Source organism: Sebastes fasciatus, chromosome 17 (genome assembly GCF_043250625.1).
Source record: "Sebastes fasciatus isolate fSebFas1 chromosome 17, fSebFas1.pri, whole genome shotgun sequence".
NCBI classification, from domain to species: domain Eukaryota; kingdom Metazoa; phylum Chordata; class Actinopteri; order Perciformes; family Sebastidae; genus Sebastes; species Sebastes fasciatus.
Window position 1 is genome coordinate 28120512 of NC_133811.1, and position 25678 is coordinate 28146189.

The window sequence follows — 25678 nt, forward strand, 5'->3', positions numbered from 1 at the left end:
GCTGCTGCTGCTTGTGTTCTTGTTGTTGTTGTTGCTGCCGGTGTGGTTGCCAGTTGCCAAATCAATTTCCGCTACAGCCAAGAACATAGTCAGACTGTCGGGCCTGCCAGCCGGGACAAAGAGCAGTTGGCCGGAGGATCGGCGATGCTGAAGGAGGAAACACTGCGACAGCATCCCAGAAGGACGGCGGTGATGATGCTGTGACTGCAGGATGCTCACTTAGAACAAAGCAGCGGTAAAGGTCGGCGCTCTCTGAAGAAAGGATGTATCAGTCTCCGTCTCAGATTTGTGGGAGTTTCTAAGAGTAAGATTTAGATGTTCTCCTGCGCCCATTCAGGAGAACATGACCACCATATATATATCAGCAGGGGTTTGATAAGATCATCAATCAATACCTGTGTGACTCACTGATTACTTCACCCAGAGTGAGAGTTCACTCACCTCCTGGTCCTGGCTCTTAGTCAGTCATCTGTTGGATTCATGACTCATGACATATCTCAATAAAGATTTATAGACGTTGTACATTTCTCTCCTGTGTTCTGCTCTGACTCGGCCTGAAGGGGAACCCATTGGTCCGACAGACCATTATTCCAAAACAAAAGCCCATTGCTCCGAAAATACTCTGGACTTGTCTTACTACATTCCAGACTCCCTTAACATATTGCTCAATTTAATGTTTATCACGGTCAATATCTTAGTGTAGCGTGTTAGCATGCTAACATTTGCTAGTCAGCATTAAATGATGGGAATATCATTAGTTCTGCAGATATTCGATCATAAATCAGGGTTGGACAATACAAATGTTTGACCAGATTACGGCGCCGGATGGAAAGTTAAGATATTTTTTCGACCAATGTACGGGACCTGACTGAACGATGGGCGCCGGAAGTAAGGGGGCCAAGGGGCCATTGGCCTTTTCTGACTATACGCGCGTAAACATAAGGTTGATGGCCACTAAAAAGCACTGAATAATATGTCTATCCACGTTTTGCAACCGGCGGAGCTCAGTGTGGATCTTTATCCAATAACAATCAACCATCGTGTAGCCTAATTCAAAAGAAATTAAAGTGATCTGACATCCAGTCCGCTAAAGTTTCATAAAGAACCAGTCTGCTTGAAAAGGACCGTGCAGCACCCTTCGCCCGGACTCCCGGATTCCCGCTGCGACTGTCAACCGGGGCTGTCCTCAGTGCGAGGTGTCTGCGGCGATGTCGGCACCCCGTCTCGTTTACCGTGCTTATGCTGTGTGACTTTTTGCCGTCAGCTTTCATAACAACCTTTACGATTAAATTGTTTACTCGAGCACCAAGTTCTTCAGAGATCTCGTAATTGTGCTCTCAAAGTACTCCAGATTGATGCATTTAACTTTTAAAACGTTCAAAATTTTCTTACGGAGAAACGTGCCCCAAGACCCCCCTAGAGGGTCCGAGGTCCACCCACTGCACGGTCTCTCAAAATCCTGAGGGAAACACTCTATTAGCCTACATCATCCTAAGCTGGCCCCGCCCCACTTCAAAAACCATTCCGGCGCCGAACGCCATCGTGCAAATAAATTAAAGGAGGAGGTCCAGATGGCGAAACTCTGGAGGAATCGTGTGATCCTGAAGTCAATTAGCTGAAACTTAATGAACTTAATCTAATGTTTGCTTTGACCCTCGTTATAAACAGCTTATTTCTCACGTTCTGTCTGGTTCAGTTCAGCTGCTGCTGCTGCTGCTGCTGCTGCTGCTGCTGCTGCTGCTGCTGCTGCTGCTGCTGCTGCTGCTGCTGCTGCTGATGATGATGATGATGATGATGATGATGATGATGATGATGAGAGCGCCGGACCAGTCTCCCTCCATTGTTCATGGGATACGATTAGTGCAGCTTTAAGAGATCTGAATGCTCTTAAACAAGATTTTATTAAGAGATTTAAATGCAATAAGAGGCTTGACGTAAGGGCGTTATCCTCTGGCAGCTTACTTCCTGTATTGTTTGTCCATCTTTTCCACTCAAAGCCAAACCGCGGCGGTGAACTCTATACGTAACGTCTGCAGCCTGCTCGTCTTGTCACTGTCAGCAGAGCGTGTTTAATGCAAAGTTAAAGGTAGGTCAAAGACGGCGCTGCAGGTGGAGGAGTGTGTGGTGAACTGTTGGTTCCTATCCAGGGTTCTGTTGGAGAGGGGAGAGAACGGCACTTTCGCTCTTGGTTTGCGAGCACGGCGTGCAAGTGCCCTTGCAATCCGTTAAGACCTGCAACACCACGGCGTTTAGAGACGAGGCGGAGATCGAGACGAGTTATTATCCACGCAAAGTCTCTTCGCACAAGGGCACGACACAGGACGGCGAAATTATAATGATGACAAATGGCGGCGGAGCGGCGAGCATCTCTGATGAGACGGAGAGGGAGTTAGTGGGTGAGGTGAGAGAGGACATGTGATACGTGGGAGAGATTAGGTTCAGGATGAGACCCACAAACATCCTCACAGGTGTGAAACGACGAGTACGAACATACTGAGAAAGATGGTGATGGTGGGATGAAGAAGTGAAATGAAATGGTGATATGTGAGGTAAAGAAAGGAAAGGAAGCAAAGAGGAAGGAAAAGACAAGATGGGAAAAGAGGAAGGGATTTAGGAAAGGAAAGAAGGGAGGACAAGAGAAAAAAGGAGAGGTAATAGGAGATGAGAGAAGGTAGTAGAAACAAAAGCAATGAAATAAAAGATGAAGAAGGAATGAAGACGAGGACAGAAGGCAAAAGGAAAGGAAGGAGATTTAGGGAAGGAAAGGAAAATAGACTGAAAGGCAAAGGGAAAGGAGGAGATGAGAGAAAGAATTGGTTTAGGAAAGGAAGCAAAATGAAAGGGTGGTAAAGGAAAGGGAAAGAGGAGGAGAACAACCGGAAAAATGTGATGGAACGAATAAAATGAGGAACAGAAAATAGGCGATGAGAAGAAAAGGAAAGGAAACCAAGCATAGAAAAGGAGGTGGTTATTATGGGTGAAAGGAAAGTGAGGAAAAGACAGCAAAGCAAAGAAAGGAAAGGAAAAGAAGACAGAAGGAAGAAGAAGAAGAGGGAGATACAAAAAGTCTGGTGTTTATGAAAAGAAAGGAGGATGGAAGCAAAGAGGAAGAAAAAGACAAGATGGGAAAAGAGCAAAAAGGAGAGGTACAAAAGGACACAAGAAGGAAACAAGAAATGAAAAGATGAGGAAAGAAGGACGAAGGAAAGGAGATGAAAGAAGAGAAGAGGAGGGGGTTTAACGGCAAAAGAAAGGAAAGAGTGAGGAACCTCTAACTGTACAGAAACAGATGAGGATTAATAAATGGAAAAGAAAAGAAGTGGAGGTTAATGGAAGACGAGGGTTTCGAGGGGGAGAGCTGATGAATGAGAAGACGAAGGTCTCACCATGGTGGTCAGGATGTATTTGTAGAAGGCCGACATCATCCCCAGCTCGTTCGCCTGCAGGAGGAGAAGAAGAAGAAGAAGAAGAAACAACGAATGTCAGCGCTGTGAAACAGGAAGAATATACGGCAAGCCGTTTTAATATCTAATAGCTAAGCTTGACTATCGAACTAACATTAGAGATATCTACGATTGCATTTTGACCGGTCGTCATGGTAACAATCAAAACGTGGTTACGGTTGGGGAGCGATCGCGGTTTGAAACGAGAAACAAACAGCTGTTTCCTGAGTTAAAGTCTGCGTGTCGTCTCTGAGCAGCTGCTGCTGCTGCTGCTTCACACTGGTTTAATCTGACAGAACAACTCTCCCAGTATAAATGTTCAGCCAGGCTGGGATTTGAACTGGCAACCTCCCAGTGAAGAGCTTCAGACTGACTCTGGTATTAAATCCATTAACCTTCCTCTCTCTGCTGTGTTCTGCCTGCAGGAGCTGAGCTTTACAGGAGAAAACAAACAGACCAACATGACACAGTTACTGAGCGGGGTTATTTTGAATTCAGAACGTCTCAGACCCCCGAGGTCAGCAGGCAGAGAGGGAGATTACTACCTGCCAAGAGCTGCTCGATTTAGTCCGTCCACTCTACCGGCCAGTTTGGCAGGAAACCAACCAGCCCGTGTCTGAAGGGTCTACTCTATAACCACCACAGAGGAAGAAACAGACAGCACTGCTCTGTTCTTAGTTTTCATAACAGCGTTTTCATTTCTCCTGACGTTAGTTAAGAGTGGTGCTCTTTATTTCATTACAATATAATATATATGCTTTTCCCTGATGGTCTGAATAATTTGCTTAATCAGCAGTGCCAACATTAATACCACTTGGAAACACTTAAAGTACCTAAAGTAAAAGTACTCATTATGCAAAATGATCCATTTCAGAATCATATACATTATATTACAAGACAAAGGAACAGTTTCTTTCCTCCGGCCATCACTCTGATGAACACTTCATCCACCCGATTCGACGGTTATCAGGCCATTAAATAGGTGTTATCAGTCGTTATAAGCCTCATAGACGTGGGTCATTAGGAGCCTACTATGCCTACTATGTGGTAAAAGTGAAAGTGAAACTTAAAAGCAGCAACACGTTCTAACACGTAAAACTGAATGAAACGTCACGTTTTGAAAACAAACAAAAAGGCTTCTTTATGTTTAGGCAATAAAACTACAACTTCTTTAGGTTTAGGCAACAAAACTACAACTTCTTTAGGTTTAGGCAATAAAACTACAACTTCTTCAGGTTTAGGCAATAAAACTACAACTTCTTCAGGTTTAGGCAACGAAACTACAACTTCTTTAGGTTTAGGCAATAAAACTACAACTTCTTCAGGTTTAGGCAATGAAACTACAACTTCCTTAGGTTTAGGCAACAAAACTACAACTTCTTTAGGTTTAGGCAACAAAACTACAACTTCTTCAGGTTTAGGCAACGAAACTACAACTTCTTTAGGTTTAGGCAACAAAACTACAACTTCTTTAAGTTTAGGCAATAAAACTACAACTTCTTCAGGTTTAGGCAATGAAACTACAACTTCCTTAGGTTTAGGCAACAAAACTACAACTTCTTTAGGTTTAGGCAATAAAACTACAACTTCTTCAGGTTTAGGCAATGAAACTACAACTTCCTTAGGTTTAGGCAACAAAACTACAACTTCTTTAGGTTTAGGCAATAAAACTACAACTTCTTCAGGTTTAGGCAATGAAACTACAACTTCCTTAGGTTTAGGCAACAAAACTACAACTTCACTAAATCAGCTGTTTCTGCTGTTGGCGTCTTCTCGGATATATATTTATATTGTCTTCTTTTCTGGACAGCATGAAACATGATCAATACCAGCTGACATGACAACAATTAAAACTTGAAGACCATTTCTCTCTTGTAGATGGTTGATGGTCAAGAAGACTTGTTTTGTTTCTGGTCCACAACCTCTACTTCTTCTTCTCTGTTTACTGGTAGATTACAGCCATGTGTAGCCTATAGCACCAACTTGTGACCAAACTATGCTGTAGCCGAGTTTATTCGCTCCAAAACCAGTTGATGGAAATGCGCCTCATTTCTTATTTTGTGACATTTGATAAGTTAGCTTAAAATTCGCTTGACAATTGGATGGAAACACAACTACACTGACGGTTTCTACACTATTAAAACCTCCTGACCTTCCTGAGGATGTGGTAGGAGATGGAGGCGTTGGCATCGATGATGATGGTGGCCACTTTGTCGTCCCGGATCTCCTTCAGCAGGGGTGTGGGGTCCAGGCTGTCGTCCAACATCCGCACCGACAGCGTCTCCCTGGAGATGAGGAAGCGATGGACCAGCTCCTCCAATCGCAGCAGGCCTATGATGGGTGGGGGGAGTCAGGAATCAGGAAGTGGAGTGTGAAACAGCAGCTCATAAAACACATCAATAAATATGTCAGGACTTTGAGTTAAAACTCTCATGACTGCTGTGAAGAAGAGACAGGAGTCCATAAATGAATCTCGCCTGAGTGTTTAACGTGGAAATAAATAAGGTTCCAGAAATTGATGGGACTCATTAGAGACAAATAACTGCCGCCGCTCCGGAAACTTCCAGGTTTGAGCAGCTGCTATAAACACAGACGGGGATGAAGGTGATTAAGTTGAAAGTCCATTAATTTTCCCCACAGAGAATCAATTTGGACGTGTCCTTAAAGAGAATGTCTGGATTCCCTGATATTTAGTTCTAGTTGAAAAATACATTTAGAGGGATGTTTTTAAATACTTCAAAAGTAGACGAGGAAGTTTCATTATTCAAATATTTCCTGGGTAACTTTTAGAGAAGGCTGCTGCGCTTGCATCATCTCAGTTTTAACATTCAGAGCCGGTCGGCCTCGTCTCCTCGTCCGGCCCTGACGGAAGCAGCATGGCGTGTCTCGTCTAATCGCCGCCATAAAGCGTTCATCGGGGCGCTGCGGGGTTTAACTGGCCGACAGCGACGGATCCCGACAACAATACACGGGCCCGTTAAACGGCGGCGTTAACAAGGTTGAGAGAGAGTCTTGCAGCGAGAGCAGAGGAGCGTTGAAACAGTGAGCCGGGGCAGCCCAGTCGGGTGGAAAAACAGGAGAGAGATCGATGGAGGAAACATGGAGGGGGAAAGAGAAAGTAGGAGGCAAAGGACAGAGGAAAGGAAAGGAAAGAGAGGGAAGTAAAGGTGTTGCCAGTAGATCCATGAGGCGGTGAGGAAATGGGAGTATACGCCAAAAAAGATAACCAGAACAGAGCTTAAGAGAAGCAAAGAGACACAACTTTTTTTTTTTTTTTTTTTTTGCAACAGCCGCTGCCGCCATTTTGGACTGAAAACACATATTATATTTATAAGACTTTATTCTTCAACACAGGCCATTTTGGTAGAATATGACAATAGAAGAGAAAAAATGTAGTTTTACGTTTTACTGGCGTCTTTTCAGTCCAAAAAGCTCTGCTGCTGGGCTCTGATGCTGCAATGGAACGACTGATTGACTTTTTCCTCTTAGCAATATACGTTCTTTGATAGTGGACGTGCACGTCCAAAAAAAAAAGGCTTTAGGATATCTTTTTATTACGCCATAAATCAGAAAAATACTGTCAACAGCCATAATAAAAGTCCATTTTCTCCATGTTTTTAGTAAGGCTGCACAACTAATCAAAATTTGCCTGAGACTGAGGCTCCATCCACACTAATACCATTTAAAATGCTGTTTTAAAATGAAAACGATCTCCATCCAGACGAACGTTTTAGGGAACGTTTCAGAATGAATCTCCGTCTATACCACTAGGCATATGACCATTCACGTGATATGCATGCTGGTATAGGTAACTAGCATAGACATCAAGGTCAACAACGCTTGTAACTCCATGTCGAAATTAACCGCTGGTGTCGTTTGTTTTCTTCCTGAAAAGGTTCAGGTGATGACGAATCAGGGAATCGTTGGCGTCTGCGTCATCGTTTTCGTCATCTCCGTTTCTGTCCGTCCAGACTAAAACGCAACCCCGGATTTCAAAACTAAAACGGGGTCAGCGGGACTTTCAAACCTTTCCGTTTTAGGGGATCTAAGACCGCAGAGTAGTGTGGACGCTACGCATATACGTTGCAAAAGTTATGTTTTAAAACCTATTAGTGTGGATGTAGCCTCAGTGTAGTAAAATAAACCTGTAAATGTGTATTTTGGATGTTTTCTTTCCACCAGTCTGAAAGAAGACAAGTTATGGGAGTGTTCATCTTCATCAACGACTGAGCATCAAGCTTTCGTTCTCATTTTACAGTAATAATACCCTTTTTTCATTACATCTAAAGGATCCCAATATTACATGAAATAATCACGCTGTAGTTGCCTGTGAAGAAGAGAACTATACATTGAATTTCCAAGCATCTCAGAGCTGTTATTTGACTTCAAATAACAATAAGAACTCCAGGCCAAAGAAAACAAAATCTTACAGCATTTGAAAAAAGCACATTCAGCCACTCAGCACTTCTTGAGGAATCTAATACAGTAGCAGAGCTCGCTGAGCGATTGTACATCCAGAGGGCGAGCAGATACAAATGAGTTGAGCTCATAAAGTTAGCGGAGAGGAAGAAAAAAAAGCTCCTGAGAAAGATAAAAGCACAGAAATGACCAGCCAGAGGCGGGAAGTAAGAGCGGCTCTGAAATCAAATGTTTTCAGCCTTGAAGTGGACGAGGCTGCACTGTGACCTTCACACGGAGGAAATAAAGAGATTAAAATGGAAAACAGAGGACGTCACAAACACTTTCACGGAGAGAGACTCACACTCGGCTTTGGCGCAGACGAGGCTCGCCGTCGGGTAGCCGAAGGAGCGCAGGATGGAGCCGATGGCCAGGCTCAGGTCCTCGTTGCTCGGGTAAAGGGTTACCGAGGCGAAGCGGAGGTACGGCAGCTTCGGGGTTTCCTCCGGACCGATCTTCACGTGAGGGATCTGAGGGAAGGAGGGAGAAGGATTATTAGGAATGAGAAAAACTGAAGGACAGGAAATCCTCATTTTGGAGGGAAAATATGGAGAAGGAAGAAAAGATAATACAATAAAAGAAATGAAATGTGGAACAGAAACAAGAAGTAAAAGATTGAGAAGGAGAAAGGGGAGATAGTGAGAGGTGATGACATCAAGGGAACATCTGCTTTTTCTTTTTTAAAACCATCAAACCTTACAGGCTTTAAAGGAAGCTCAGATAAGAGAAATGAAAGCTTTAATCAGACTCTGACGCTCGCTGATAATCGAGTCTTTGTTCAGTTTCAAAAAGAATATGTGAGAAGGGAGCAGAGCCCAGATCATCAGTGATATTAGAAAAAGGGTGTTGAAATCACAGAGAGAGTTTGTGTTCACCTCCACTCACATGAAACGTTAATATCGGAGGATTTATGGAGTCTTCTAGAGGAGAAAAGAAAGGGAGAATGAATGAAATCTAACAATTTTAGAATTAAAAAAGGGGAAAGGGTTCATCCTCTGGGGAGCTGATGGTGGAACTACAGCGGAGGGTCATCAACCTTGAAGCTTAGGGTGGGTCATGTATTTTAGAAACATTTGGTGTCATATTAGTTGAAATTCTCTTTCCATCCCGACACCAATCAATATATCAAATGCTCTGACAGCTTAGAGTTACCGCCTTGCAGTTGTTTGCCTCCGCCAACCCTAACCCTTGACCTTTGACCACTAAAATCTGATCAGTTCATCCTTGATTACAAGTGGACGTTTGGGCCAAATCTGAAGAAATAACCCTCCAGGCGTTCCTGAGATATCACCTTCACGAGAATGGACCGGACGGACAGAAAATCTCAATATATCGCCTTGCGTACAGTATCGCGATATAATGAATTGTTACCCCTGTATCATGATACGTATCGTATCACCAGATTCTTGCCAATGTTCAGCCCCAGTACCGATGTAATTGGGTAGGGTACCGAGGAGCTAGGGGGGCAGAGACCACAGTGCTGAACGCAGCCGTCTGGCACAATGAAAATGTCTCTTTACGTTAAAAGTGTCAGAGAGCTTTTTCCATTAATTTCAGGGACACCAAGAGTTTTGAAGCTCTGTTTCAATTTAGTGGTTTAACCTGAGCTCTCACCTAAGTGGTAAAGTGTAATTAGCTCATCTGGGCTTCACTCTGATATGCAGAGCTTATTTTAAATCCAGGCAGAGAATCCGATAATAGGAGAGCTGTCAGGCAGAGGGAGAGGATATCTGGACTGTTAGAGGCTTAGCAGGGAGACGGAGATGGACACAAGTTAAACCTTTTAGAAAAACCCAGATGTGACTCACCTCTTTCTCCCCACAGATGTGACTGATGGTGGACCCGGAAGCGGGGCTGGAGGCGGGGCCGATCACGGAGACCACGCCCTTCGGCAGGATCTGACACACTGAGAGAGAAAACAGCACGAGACAAACAACATAAAGGTTTCTATTAGGAGTTAAAGCTGCAAGAACTGATTTTATAAATATGGATTATAGCTGCTTTAAGGCCTTTAAACGGGGGGCGTTTTGATCACTCGTCAATATTAGGGATGCACCGATTTTCAGACCGAGTACAAGTACAAGTACTTACATTTGGGTACTCGCAGATGTCGAGTACCAATACGAGTACTTCTCTGTGCCAAAAGACCCTCGTTAACAGCCAGCTGGAGGATGTGAGCGACACACGGCAGGCTGGGGAGTCCCGCATACGAGGCGGTGCCCCGCGACCGGTTCTAGATCGGCTGGGAAAGGCTCGGGGTGAAGGTGCTTCCCGGGGCCGTGGCCAGAGTGTCACCGGCGCCGACTGTCCTTAGTGCGCCCCAACCACGTCGTGCCCCCAGGGCGGAGCTCGGCCCACGTAAAAGGCGCCAGGGGTCTGCGGCGATGTCTGCAACCCACCCGACCCGTCTTGAAACACGGACCAAGGAGTCTGGCGCACGCGCGAGTCAGAGGGTGCAAGCAAAACCCTGTGGCACACTTAAAGTGAGGGCCGGCGCGATGGAGCGTGAGTGAGTGCGATAGGCACGAAAGATGGTGACGAGAGGTTAACGTCACGCTGCCGTAAAGTGGTATCGGTGCCGTTTTGCGAGTACGTGTACATGAGCACAATATCGGACCCGATACCTGATACTGGTATCGGTGCATCCCTAGTCAATTTATTTTTTCGCACTGTTGTTTTTGTCATGAGTAATTCACATAATCGTTAACCAGAAAATATAAATAGCAGAGAGCGTCGCGTAAGGAGGAGGTGGTTCAAAAATACCAGATTTTCATCCAGGAGGCCGCTGTCAGTAGGAGACCAGAAGTCAAATTTGATTTATTTGTCATGTAAGTAACACCACTTCTGGAGTTATTTGTGTTATCGGACCCGCCGCTGTGTTAAAGGCCTTTAAAGTGAATTTGATATTTTTGTGTTCATGGGCTGAACTGCAGAGCGTTGGACGGGCTTCATAGAAAAGATTCCTGCAAACAAACTCAACCATTCAGAAGTCAGCGCGGCCTGGAGATAAACCTGCAGAGAAATAAAATATAATATTCTACTTATTCAGTTTAGCTTTGAGCTGTGGAATACTGTGGCATTGTTTATTTATGGAAGTCTAATGTTTTCATTTCATTGGTAATGAATTTGAGTCGATTAAAATCATCAACACTCATTAACTTAACATCATTTTTTCTCCCTGTTGATCAAAGAGTACGTCCCCGTCAGACAGACTAATAGAATCAAATGAAAAATTTATGAAAATTAATAAATAACAAAAAGGGAATCAGTTGTGCGCATCAACCTTTTTTTTTTTTTTTTTTTAAATCAGAGCGTCTGTCATCTGGATTTTGGCAGCTTTCAACGGAGTCATCCGAGGACACCGATTAAAGCTGCCAAATGTCGGGCTTGTTGTGAGAGAAGAGGAGATGATTATGTGCTTTTCATAGTATTTCTGAAAGGAACTCACAAAAAGCAAAAGATGCTCTCATTCAGCAGGAAAACAAAAAGGGCGCTTAGGTAATATTTTTCAGTTTGAAAGAAATATAAAAGAAACAACCTTGTTTTTTTATTTTTAAATCTATAAAGAAGAGAATGTGCATTGATCTGATCGTCTCTGTACGAACGCATCAATAGGGATGTTTTCATTATTGTCCGTGCACATAAAGCATTGTCTGTACTGTACAATTAGCGTGTGTGTGTGTGTGTGTGTGTGTGTGTGTGTGCTGCTCTGCATTGGGAAGTCTCTTTTTGCATCGCTGGTGGTTCGTAATCGATAAACATCCAGATCAGCTGCTCATGCAGAACGCCGCGAGCTCTCTGGTGACAATGACCTTGCTCCACGCCGACGCTAAACGCTCTGTATGTGTAAAACACCGCCACCATTGATCCATCCGTCCCTCTGTCTGACACAACTTGACACAACTCGTCACTTGAGAACACAATTGGTTAAAAATGGCTTTAAATAGAGATCGTTAGAACCAGATGAACTCAAACTGGTTTCCTCAGAAACGGTTCTAAACTGACTCAACCTTCGACCTGAATTAAGTAATCTGATTTCTGGAAGGAGGAATGGAAATGACTGTAGGGATAAGTAGAATGAATAGAAATAGAATTGAATAGAGGAGAAGTTTATTATCCACCAAGGCAGGAAACCATCTTTAATGAATAAATACATATTTGGGGCGACCAGTTTAGGGTTGAAATCAGGCTTCAATCGGTTCAGAGACCAGTTTATGACAAGTGGGTGAAATTAATCATGTTTAATTTATTCCAAGACTGTCTACTACGACGACGTATTAGGGCTCTTGTAGTACTTACGGAGCCAGGGGAGGGGGGTAATATTCTAAGAAAAAACTCACAAATTTCAGAGATTAGTCGTACATTTACGACCAAAAAAACTCACAAATTAGCAAGATTATAAAGTTATAAATTTATAAGAGAAAAAAACGGATTTGCAAAATTATATTGTCATAAAATTTACAAGAAAAAACTCAAAAATTTGCAAGATTATAAAGTCGTAAATTTACAAGAAAAAAACTTTTTTTTTTTTCAGAAATTCGCCGCTTTAATCTCAGAAAATATCCCAACATTTTTCCCGTAAATTTAAGACTTTAATCTTGGAAATTCTGAGTTTTTTCTCGGGATATTACCCCCCTCGCCGGGCTCAGAGCAATTTTTGGGTTGATACCATTTGTTACACAGATTTGGTGCTAAATCTAACCATTTTTTTACCACTGAAGAATTGATAAAAATGATCAATAATCCCTCCAAAATACCACATTAAGTCACCAAGACCTTGAGGATCACCATAGAAGAAGCCATGCTGTGATTTGGTACCAAAAACCTTTGACATTTGGAGATTTCTGCATTTTTCGTTGATTGGATGGCGAGCACTTCTGTTGTGTAAACTGCTCAGAAACCCCCTTATTGTCAATCTAGCTAGGAAAGCCATCCATCCTCTGAATGCTCTAGCATTTGTAGCATTATTTAGCCTCCTTCTCGACAGCCTCTTAAAGATCCCGCGGGTCTCAGAGGGTTAAGGAATGTTTAAGCAGCGTTAACTCTTCGTTGTAAAGCCTGTTGGTGCGTCGCTCTGCTGAACATACAGTACTGTCTACATGGTATTTAAAGTGCAGGTTCACTGAGCGTGGGAGAAACATTGACCTGCCTTATTAAATAAAGGTTGACGCTTGATTGCTCTGGTCTGCTTCCTCACACACAACGCTTACTGAAGTTTACCATCACTGGAAAATGTCAGCGAGAAGAGCAGCTGCAGCTGGAAGGTAAAACCACATTCAGGTGGATGAAGAAGATGAAGATAGAGGAGGATGAAGGGGGACTTACTGGTGTCGGTGGTGTCGTACTGGGAGTCCTTCTGCAGCTCGTAGACGTCCACCTCCACCCTCGCCCGGGAGGAGCCCTCCATCAGGCTGTTGATGTTCTCCCTCGCCAGAGCCAGCGCCAGACGCTCGCCACGACCACACGCTGACTGATCATCCAAAATAGCCGCTGGAGAGGGAGAGAGAGGGAGAACGTTTTCTTTACTTAAATGTCAGATGATGCAGTTCACCAGCAGACCTGGTACACCTGGATTATGAGATTAGAGGACATGAAATCAGGGTTACAGGCCAGTCTTGCCCTGTCCAATATGGCGCCCACGTTGGACGTATCGCCAACACACTGCTCCTTTAAAGCAGCTCAAACACCCCGGAGCACAAGAACACATGCAAACACCAGCCCTGAATGCAAAAAACAAAAGCACTCCAGATGTAAATGGGGACAACCGTGATTGGATGTCGTCCAGGTGAAACACAACCTGTGCGGAGTGTGAGGAGAGAAACCGTCTCCGGCAGCAAGACGACGCGCCGAGAATAGATTCAAGATTTAAACATGAAGCGGAGCGGTGCGTTCACAAGCAGCTGCAGCGAATAAAAAACGACCCGTCATCGTTTCTATTTCCCTCCTACTTTAGAGATGGTAAAGTGAGAGTACCTGGTGGCGGTGTACAGTAACACCTGCCATGTTTATTTCTGTCGCCACCTCCCCGCTGACTCGCCCGCTTTGCACATTGAACGCGCTGAAAAATTGCAACCGTGTGATCGGAGAGCGGGCTGAATGCAAACGAAGGCAGATCCTCCATCTGCAGGAGAGAGCAATCAAGTAGCTCAGTCTATGGAAGATCACATTTTAACACCAGGAGGTAAATAATGTCTGCTGCTGCGACCTGATCCGACTACCAGATGAGATTGTTTAAAACACAAGAAGGAGTTGATTACGAGTCTTAAAATGGATTTATTTTGCGGTGTAATCCATCCCTCCTTTATTTTCCTGTTTCAGTGGACACTGAGCTGTAAAGCTGCAGAGTAAAGACGCCCCACAACAAGACTGGAAATCAAAGTGAATATGCTGCTGAGACTCCGTAACAAGCAGAAAGTCTGCTGCTGCTGCTGCTGCTGCTGGGGTTTGTTCTGGATTTGATTTGTGTGTCTTAAATAATTAACGCCTCTCGGGGCGAACTAGGAGCCGATTTATCGTGTCCTTCCTCAAAAGGACTTTTGTGGGTTTCTGCCGTTTAGGAAAGTACAAAGAGAGCCAGATGGTTCATGTCGCGGTGCGGTACCACAGGAATACAAAGAAGATGGATCAGACACTGTTTAACTGACATCTGAGGATCTGATCTCCAAGTCTTCCCTTCAGGCAACTCAATTACTTTTATACAGCGCTGGATGGCCGAGGTGTGGACTCTAGAACTTGACAAAATCAAGACGGACTTGCAACTCAACTTGAGCCTCTTTAGACTTGAAAATAATATCTTCCCCCGAAGCCCAAACATTAAGATTAACATGTTATTTAAAACGTGTGCCATGAATCAATTCATTTCCTGAATCAATTAACGTTAACGCTGTTCATTCCCAGCAAGTCGATATTTAATTCCCCAGATCCACTTTGTGAGAACTACGGCTGTCAATCGATTATAATATTGAATCAGGATTAATGATTGTCCAGGGATAAAATCAATTAGAACCGAAATAGAATTGAATAGAGTAGAAGTGTCTACTACGACGACATATTAGGGACCTAATAGGTAAAAATATAAATATTTATATTCCAAGAAAAAACTCATAAATTTACGGAAAAAAAAACAACTTGGATATTACAAGAAAAAAATTCCCAAATCTGCTGATAGGCTTATAAAGTCGTAAAATTTACAAGAAAAAACATAGTAAATCACAATTAATCTTAAATGTTTTAGCTGTTAAAAATAGGGTGACCAGGTGTCCCACAGCATTTTTATACCTTGTCCCACGTCCCACATAATGAGACAATGTCCCACATTTTCATTGACTCTAGTTTTCAAAAGTCAAACCGAAGTTAAAAGTTAAAATCTGGCTGTGAGGAAATCAGGGAAGGCTGTCATCACGGCGCTGTTTGCTGTCAAACTGATCACACGTGGGTCAAGAGCAGGTTAACGTTTTACCATCTTCGCTACGCTATACGCCCAATGGGGGAAAATTGCAGAGTCACTGCAAAGTCACAAGCTGTGCAGATATAGGCGGAATATGATGGAAACTACCACAAAGAAAAGGAAGAGCAGCCACAACGAAGACGGTAAAACTACTTATAAGTATATAAGCCGGTGGAAGACGATGCTCAGAGTTATTTTTCAATTTCACACGACGACATGAAGCGACGCAGGTCATGTGAGTCTCACAAGAAACCGATCTATGGATGCATTAAAGCATAGAGATGTTACAAGATAAGGGGCAGAATATAAATGATTATTATTTAAATTAGACAGACATTATAACAAAATAGTAGACGACCTCTCATCCTTGGTAACGTGTCCCACATTGTCCCACACAAACACACTCTTTATCCCACATTTGGTTCACGTTTTCAGACGTTTGGCATCGACTCGGTACCGAAGTACATCGCTAAAGTGAACCTGGGGCAGCTTTTTGCGTTCACAATGCACAGGAGGTCAGAGTACTGTTCGTTTCAGAGACGTCAGAGTGTGAAAACACCCTCAGAGGAAGTCCAGTAACTTAAGATGTCAGATAAACATATGAGCAGAGGAAAAAGACGAAGAAGAAGAAACGGTTATGTTGTCTTCTTCTTTACACTGCACTACCAAATGTTCTTTGTCTAACTGAAAAAAAGATGATGCTTGTTAGATACCGAACAGACAGAGAGGTAGAGCTTCCAGAATGCCCGGTGTTCAGAGGGAGAGGAGAAGGAGGAGGATGAAGATGAGAGGGGAGATAAAGATAAAGAGTCTTCTTCAGGAGCCTCAGCAGCGTTCAGACACACTATCTCTGTTTACACAAGATCTGGTTCTCTGGGTCACTGCGACCACACACACACACACACACACACACACACACACACACACACACGCACACGCACACACAAACACACACACACACACACACACACACACACACACACACACACACGGATGGTTAACGATGCTGGAGAGAGAGCGAGGAGATGAAGAGCAGTAATCTCAGAGGGTCAAACATTTGAACTTTTTTTTTTTCTTTCTGTATAATGTGCTGAGCGGCCATCTTTGTTCCCAGCTCATTAACATTTAACTATCCAGGGACAGAAGGAACCAGAACACACCGGGTTGGTCTGAGGAGGAGAACAGACTCGAGTCATTATCATCCAGGACAACGTATCCTCATATAACGGCTCGTATGATATTATATGAAAAAAGTTATTCCTCCTTTTTCTTTCGTTTTCGCAGCCGATCTGACTGTTATCAGGCGATTGAAGAGGCGTCATCAACACACATTCGTCCCATGTTTGTAGGCTATAGGGGTCTACTAAACTACTAATAGGTTAAAGCTGCAGTAGGCGACAATTTTTTGGCATCATTGGGCAAAAATCCCATAGTAACCATTCAGCATATTATAATTCAAGTGTTCTGAGAGACTTCTGCACCTCCTCATGGCTCTGTTGTCAGGCTTTAAAAAATCTAGCTAATTTGCTCCAATCTCGCCTACTTCAGCTTTAACAAGGCCGTTATCACCCATTTATTTCGGCGAGCCAATAGATGTGGGTCATTAGGGCCCTACTATGTTGTAAAAGTGAAAGTAAAACAATGCAACACGTTCTAACACGATGTGAAACTGAAACTGCTGAAAACGTTACGTTTTCGAAACAAACCAAAAAACTTCTACTTTAGGTTTAGGCAACAAAAACTCTTGGTTAGGTTGAGGGAAACACATCATGTTTGGGCTTAAAATAACACTGTTGGTTTCACACAGGTTGCAAACCCAGTGTCCTGGGTGAAAGTCCTGTGTTTGTTTGACCCATCCATCACCCCTCTTGATTTATGAAACAACAACATGGAGGCAACCTTTACAATGGCAGCACAGACCAAATCCACTCCTTCCGTTCTTACCTTTCACAATAAAAGCCCTAGACATAAAATATTCACAGGCGAGTATTTTGCCTTTACGTGTTGTTTGTTCTCCACGGTGTGTAAAGGCCTTAAAGAGTTGGACAGACTGACAATGCCATCCCTGTAGCCATGTCGCCAGCGAGACTAACATATCTGACTCAAAATGGATCCAGATTTCATTTTAAACTCCAAGAATTATACACATAACAGGACCGAGACACAAAAAGACTGTTGAGAAGAAGAAATAAGAGACAACTCCTCTTTGTTTACCTGCAACAACAACAACTGAATTCTTCAGAGAACAGATTTCCTTCCACTTGAACCAAATTTGATGTTGTCAGGGTGGCTCACTCCGACAAAAATCAATACATCCTTTAAAAACACGGACACACGCTTGTATACAGCGGATGGTGTGTGTGTGCACAGAGGCGTCCTGTTTGTCTCTGAAAGGACAGCAGCCACCAGAGGACTGCAGAGCTGTGATTACGCCCCCGGGCCGACGCAGCGATGTCTTGTTTTTAGTCCCCGTTTGGTTTTGTCTCGTTGAATCTGTCGACCTACCTGCAGCCCCCGGAGTCCAGACTTCCACACTCGTATCAAAGAATGTCAAACGCATGAAGCTCAGAGGTGGGAAGTGACAAGAAAACCTGTTAGTCAATTTTTTTGTGAAGTTACACACCGCCTCCAGGGGTGAAATAAAAATCAGTCTGCAGAACTCCTTCTGACTCGATAAAAGGAGTTTCATCGTCATGTCTCAGGTTAAATCCAGAACAAAACGGCTCCACTCGCTCCGCAAGCTCTTTACATAAATACAAGATGACGTTTGTGCACCAGCGGGCGGGAAGACGGGGAGCGCGGGCGTCTCTCCGCCAGGGTAAAAAGTGAAGTTGAAACAGCATAATTTGATAGTAAATTTGAGTACGGCTTGTTTTACAGCTCAGAGTTGGTAAACATGGCTGTCAGGAGGGAACACAAAGAGAGGAATAAAACAGAGTTTATCACAAACTGCAGCAGAGCTGGGAAATCACTCTATAATTACTTTATTAGGAATCTACTGGAGATGTTTGTCACACTACACTTAATTACAACGACTAAGTGAGGAAAAACTAACGCCTTCAGAGAAATCATATTCACAAACATTCATGTAATGGGTCAAAGAATCGTTCAACAAGTCTCTGGACAGGCTGGTCTCATACAGTGTTCATAGATATACAGACGTAGGCAAAGTTGTTGGTAACGTTCCGTTAAAGAGAGAAAAACCCACAATGGTCACTGAAATAACTTGAAACTGACAAAAGTAATAATAAATAAAAATTCACTGAAAATGATCTAATGAAAATCAGATATTGTTTTTGAATTATGGTTCAGCAGAATCATTTAAAAAAACAAATTAATGAAACTGGCCTAGACAAAAATGATGGTAACATTAACTTAATATTTTGTTGCACAACCTTTTGAGGCAATCACTGCAATCAAGTGATTTCTGTAACTCTCAATGAGACTTCTGCACCTGTCGACAGGTATGTTGGCCCACTCCTCGTGAGCAAACTGCTTCAGCTGTCTCAGGTTTGAAGGGTGCCTTCTCCGAATGCATGTTTCAGCTCCTTCCACAGATGTTCAATAGGATTTGGATCCGGGCTCATAGAAGGCCACTTCAGAATAGTCCAATGTTTTGTTCTTAGCCATTCTTGGGTGTTTTTAGCTGTGTTTTGGGTCATTATCCTGTTTGAGGACCCATGACCTGCAACTGAGACCAAGCTTTCTGACACTGGGCAGCACATTTCGCTCCAGAATGCCTTGATAGTCTTGAGATTTCATTGCACCCTGCACAGATTCAAGACACCCTGTGCCAGATGCAGCAAAGCAGCCCCATAACATAACCGAGCCTCCTCCATGTTTCACATTAGGTACAGTGTTCTTTTCTTTGGATGCTTCATCTCTTCGTCTGTGAACATAGAGCTGATGTGACTTGCCAAAAAGCTCCAGTTTTGTCTCATCTGTCCAAAGGACATTCTACCAGAAGCTTTGTGGCTTGTCAATATGCATTTTGGAAAATTCCAGTCTCGCTTTTTTATGATTTGGTGTCCTCCTCGGTTGTCTTCCATTAAGTCCACTTTGGCTCAAACAGTGACGGATGGTGCGATCTGACACTGATGTACCTTGACCTTGGAGTTCACCTCTAATCTCTTTGGAAGTTGTTCTGGGCTCTTTGGTTACCATTCGTATTATCCGTCTCTTCAATATGTCATCAATTTTCCTCTTGCGGCCACGTCCAGGGAGGTTGGCTACAGTCCCATGGACCTTAAACTTCTGAATAATATGTGCAGCTGTAGTCACAGGAACGTCAGGCTGCTTGGAGATGGTCTTATAGCCTTTACCTTTAACATGAAGGTCTATAATGTTCTTTCTGATCTCCTGAGACAACTCTCTCCTTAGCTTTCTGTGGTCCATGTTCAGTGTGGTACACACCATGATGCCAAAAAGCACAGTGACTACTTTTCACCCTTTAAATAGGCAGACTGACTGATTACAAGTTTGAAGACACCTGTGATGCTAATTACAGGACACACCTTAGTTTAATATGTCCCTATGGTCACATTATTTTCCATCTTTTCTAGGGCTACCATCATTTTTGTCCAGGCCAGTTTCATCAGTTTGTTTTTTAAAATGATTCTGTTGAACCATAATTCAAAAGCAACAGCTGATTTTCATTAGTTAATTTTCAGTAAATTTTTATTTATTATTACTTTTGTCAGTTTCAAGTTATTTCAGTGACCATTGTGGGTTTTTCTCTCTTTAACGGAACGTTACCAACAACTTTGCCTACGTTTGTACCTACACATAGTAAATGCACTGTAATTCGTGTACATCCCACAAATTAAATATGTGTGTAATCCACGTAATCGTGAACCAGGGAATATAAAGAGCGACAAACACCGCGTAGAAAGGAGGTCGGGGTGGATGGGGGATCTTTCGCCCAGGAGACCGGCGTTCTGACCAAATGGTTTCCTGTGAAGACGGAAGTTAATTATTTTTTTAAAAGACTGAACACATGTAACGAGCGGACACGTGTTTCTGTAAATATAGATGCAACTCAACCCGTTTCGCACGACGTGATTGGTTGATGCCTTCATTCACGGTGCGAAGGCTCATAAAAATCTAACTTGTTCCGAAAAAAAGTATGTTGTTTTTTCTCTGCGTAATATTCGCATTCTATGTCAAAGTGCTCACGACAAAAACAACAAATATATTGATGTGCAAGTTCATTGCACAAAAAAACAAAAAAAACACCCCTAGTGTGTAACAGCCTTTAGTCCCAGACTGAAATATATCAACTAATATTGGATGGATTGGTTCAGACATTCCAGCCCAGTCGCACTAAAGTTCGTGAAATAGACACGCAATTTAATGTATTGATTCGTGTACAAAGACACGACTTTTCAATTTTTTTTTTGTGATGGTCATGAAATAAATTTTTATGTAATCCACGTAATTATGAAGTGGGAAGTATAGAGAGCAGCGAACGCCGCATAGGGATGAGATCGGGGTGGATTGGTGGGTCAAAAAACACCAGACTTTCACTAGGAGACCGCTGTTGGTGCCCCGTGTGAGGCCAGACGTTAACGTTGATTTATTTGTCGTATAACATCCGTACTTAAGTAACGCCACTTCCAGAGTTATTTTAACCCAAACCACCATCTTTTCCTGAACCTGACGTAGTTTTATTTTGAAGAGACTGGAGCGCAAATTGACACGTGCAACACGTGTTGTATAAAGTTGTGCTGAGCGTCACGAAAAAAAGGGAAATTCATGTCTATGTAAACAAATCAAATAGATTAAATTTCGTGACTATATCACGAAACTGCCGTGAGACTATTGGACTTTCATGTGATCCTCTTTTGTTGTATTATCCGTATTTCTTATAATTCATACACAATTTAGAAGTTATGATACATTTTATTTGGCTCCAACAACATGCTGAATGTTTTTTTTTCCCCTTCACATTTACCTCTGTGTTACAGCAGCTTCTGATTGGTTGGTTCAATCACATGTCCGACGCTGAGATATCCCCACATAGTAAAACATTCATAAGAGACAAAGCCTGCAGTTGTAGCGTAGAGAGTCATTTAGCAGAGATAATAAAGTCGAGCCTCAGGGTGTGTTTGTAAAAAGTTAAAATCCTTCAGATTAAAGCTCCGGGCCGACGGAGGGTTTGTTTACTTCTCATTTCTCTGGTGAGTTGCTTCTCTCTGCTTCCACCGAGGCTTTTCTTTTCTTTTCTTCCCATTTACTCTTTTATTCTAATTTATTTATTGGGTGTGCTTGTCCTGTTGAACTGGCAGCTTTAAGAGGCCCAGAGGTCGGACGGAGGGGGAAAACTGAACATGAATGAAATTCATATTCAGTTTGGGTTTCCCTTCCAAAACAAGACATTTGTCTTTTCAAATAAAAACTGACATCTTTACTCACAAAACGACCTGCGCCCAGAAACTGATTTTTTTTTTTAAGTAATATTTAAAGGATTAATGTTCGGGCCGTCCTGCGGTGACACGCTGGCTCTTCTGTAGTTAAGAGATATTTACTGATGAACGTGAGTTAATGACTCCTTCAGAGTGACTGATAGCGCAGGTTGAAATAACTCCTGGAGGGTTTTAGCAGCGGCTGAAGGACACTACAGTATTTATGCTCTTGACTTGATATTTAATCCTCGCCAGAGGAGAAAATATCTGCACGCTGATGTCACTTTAAGATTTATTTCATGCTCTTTTGGTTCTCTAAAAGCCACCACTTTGCATCAGCACTGAGGGTGTACACAATAATGTGAACATCTGTGCAATGTAATGCAATCATCTGACCGCAGCTAGCTTCACTGATAGGTGCGGTTGGCTGTGCTTTGCTGCACCTGTAACCACACCCACTAGTGATGTCACAGGAACCTGGAGTACAACTGAACATCACTGCAGCAGATGTATGGATTAGCAATATCCGGCCACTGTGCTGGACGGGGGAAGACTGAGGGGACATGGCGGCGATCAACCTTCATTTATTAAGGTATCGCCAACAATCAGGTTCAGGCAAGGACGCAAAATAATTATTAGACATGTGTATAAAACATTTTTACTATACAAACACACATCAAATTACACTGACATCTATAGAATCTTTGGTTTTCTTTCCCTTAAAAAGGCGAGGGCCTTGACGTTTTGCGAAGTACCCCTATGTGCCGGTCTGATGTATCTCTAGTTCTGCTGCTGATATTACAACTATCCATCATGGGTCTGACAATGTTCTAGTCGTGTAATTCTACATCTGTGGAGTATTTTTTCATACCAATGTTAGCATGGCAATGTTAGTATTTAGCTCAAAGTACCACTGTGCCTCACAGAGCCGCCGGCATCACTGTAGATTCTTAGTGTTGTTGATATTGAGTTTAAGTTTGGCCCTGAAACTTTTCTCTGCCGTGGTTACGTCTTCGCCAGCCTTCTGATACACAGATTGACTCCTGTTTGTGCCTCTTCTGGTGACAGCTTCTCTGAACACTAATTGCCATTTGACTGGGATTTATTGACCCGCGAGCTGGCGCGGCGGCTCGGCCGGAGACCGGCAACAATAACACAAAGTTGCCCTAATTACAGTCACCGTCTCTGCTCCCATCTGGGTCGCTTCCCAGCGTGACAGAGATGAATCTGCTTGTTAGCCTTATGTGATTGATAATTACAGCTGAGTCATTCTTGTTTTGTGATTTGATTGCTGCTCATGTGAAGTGCTGGTTATAATTGCTTTTCCAAGAATAAGACTGACAAGGTCCTGAAACACTTCAGCCGTCTGAGGGCACATTTTGTACGAATGATTAATACGATTCACTGGCTCACACAGGTATCGCTATTTTGTTACAAGAATCCAGTTTGTGACTTTGGTCAGGTGTACAGGTTTGTTCCCATGTTAGGTAAATAGAGAGATTGTTGGGTATCGTTGTTGATCAGGCAAGCTGCTGCACAAAGTGTTCATGGATTTGTACATGAAAATGTAATCATTACATTATTTCCTTTTGTATTCCCATTATATACATCATAAACTTATAATAGCTCATAACTCTAAGAAAATTGTTTGAATTTTACGAACCTGTTTATACCTGTTTGACCTGTCCAGCCCGACCTCCCTACGTGGACTATAATTTAGAAATTTGTAAACATAATTCAATTCAATATGCATCAAAATATGTTTCCCTCTAAACAGAACTCACAATGAAGTTTAGTTTAGTGTGACTCCAAACTCGTCAAATACCGCCACTTGGTCAGTGACCCTCGGCATCGGAGACGTTACTTTTGGACTGACCAGGGACGGCGTGTCAATATTATATATAATAATATAAGTCTTTCATTAATTCTTTGGGTAAATCAGTGCTTTGAAATTTCAATATTCTTGGAACGAAAATGGCAGATCGAAGATATCGTATTTAACTTGATGCAGATGATACACCGCTTTATATATCCAATTGTGAAAATCCCTTTTCCAACTTTTTTTGTCTCATGTAAAGATTAGGGGTTAATATCTAGGACCAGCTCAAACCCATGGATCATCATGAAAACCAGACCACAATGGTAACAAATAGTTGGGTCATTTTCTGTTGAAATGGTCTAAACACGAGTATCATTAAAAACGTTCATTAAAGCAGATAAAACTAAAGACCATAGAAGAACATCTTCCCCAGTCCTAAACGTATTTCAAACTATCTGAGGGGAAAAATGAATGTATTTGTTATTATTATGACTGTGAACATAACTCTGTCTAATGTTTATAATTAAAATAAACTTCTGCTTTCACAGGAAGTTAGGTTTAGGCAACAGAACCACTTAGTTAAGGTTAGGAAACGGTCGTTGTTGACGTTAACTTGACTGACTAGCGACTCACGGGTCTGACGATAATGAGGGTTAAAAGTCTTATGTTTGTTTGGCTTGTTGCAGAGTGAGAACCGCGGTGATGGTTGGTTCTTCGACTCCGACTGACCTGAGGAAGTGGTTGAAATGTTTTCCTGTCCATGTCGAATAAAGAAATGTGGGTTTTTCATCTTTTGTTCAGATGATTGTTACTCAGAACCTTTGTGTATGCGTCCTGATGATTGCCAGATATTTGGTGTTCAGCCATAGCAGCAGGCAAATCACTGCAGGACACACTGTACCAGCATTTGACTGCTGGCAGTTTCCAACCGTGATCTGAGTTCTTGAATGACAAAAGCACTTTCACACAGTTCTTTTTACTTCTCAGCTACTGAATCGTGAATGTTGAATTTTTTTTAAAGCTGAGTATGTTGGAGTGGAACTAAAATAGATTTCCCATCACCTGAAGAGAGGAATGCAGACTGGCTTTTTATTGGTCTTTTAAAAAAAATAAAAAAGCACTTTCTTTCAACAACTCAAATATATATTTTTGCTGCAATTTTCCTGCGTTTCTTTTCGTTATACAACTTCAAAATGAGTCAAAGCAACAACCTTCCTGTAAAATGCTTTAACCTATGTGATCAAATGTCCATACAAAACTGCCTTGAGAAAACCAGATATTTAAAAAGATTATCAAGGAGTAAGTGCTGCCCCAAATACTCCCTGTAGAGCAACAAATGTGGATTAATCCGCCACTGAAAATAGTCCCAAACCAATTTCCTCCTGTTTGTTTGATAAAATGTACAGTGACCAGCTGTTTTTAGGAAATTACTGGGCCCTTTTTTAAAAAAAAAAGAGACTATCCACCTTATTCTCGGGAGCATTACTGTAGAAATGATTATGGGTGAGGTAGCAGAAGTAGCAGTAAGCTAGTTAGTCCCATAGGCTAACAATAGTGGCTAACGGCGCTTCTTTTGTAAAGTAATTCGCCTTCAATTTAGCAAATCTTGCTTTTTTTTTGTTAACAGATATTTGACGTTAAATTAAAATGTCCTTGTGGAGCTCTGGTACTTGTTACGCTGTTGCCAGCTGTACTAACAACCAGACAAAGCTAAATCTGTGGCTTCAACAACAGTGTGTTGAACATGCACCCAAAACAAAAAGGGATTGTTGTTGTGACCGACGGTACAGTTTCCATCGCCGACCTACAGACGAGGAATCCAGAAGAATGTGGCTCAGTTCATTTAGTGGACAAAAAGCCAAGGAGGAAAACCTGTATCCTACTTTGTGGTTGGGCTACGAAAGACCAGAAGAGATGTCAGGTCCTTTAAAGGACTGACAGCAGTGCCAGGAGAACATCAGCTATGATTTCATGTGTAGGGAGGACACAGCATTGTATCGTCTGTTTAATGACAGCCAGTTACTTTCGCTATTTTCTGTACAGATTAAAATGTAAGGCAGTTTATGGCACGGAGTGCAGGGCAGCATTGGACTACAGATAGTTTAAG

General features: G+C 42.6%; 2 protein-coding genes across 5 annotated transcripts in view; one reads left to right on the forward strand and one right to left on the reverse strand.

The window, feature by feature from the left end:
• The window catches only part of LOC141753821 (uncharacterized), a 443535-nt gene that overhangs the window by 253868 nt on the left and 163989 nt on the right, over positions 1-25678 (forward strand). The window lies entirely within an intron of this gene.
• The window catches only part of LOC141753805 (glutamate receptor ionotropic, kainate 5-like), a 194662-nt gene that overhangs the window by 48044 nt on the left and 120940 nt on the right, over positions 1-25678 (reverse strand). For all 4 annotated transcript variants that reach the window (XM_074612396.1, XM_074612395.1, XM_074612397.1 and 1 more), the window contains exons 4-8: positions 13227-13391; positions 9710-9807; positions 8206-8371; positions 5596-5774; positions 3387-3440 (exon numbers count right to left, since the gene is read on the reverse strand). In XM_074612396.1, coding sequence (XP_074468497.1) covers positions 3387-3440; positions 5596-5774; positions 8206-8371; positions 9710-9807; positions 13227-13391 — 662 coding nt within the window. The remainder of the gene's footprint in view (positions 1-3386; positions 3441-5595; positions 5775-8205; positions 8372-9709; positions 9808-13226; positions 13392-25678) is intronic.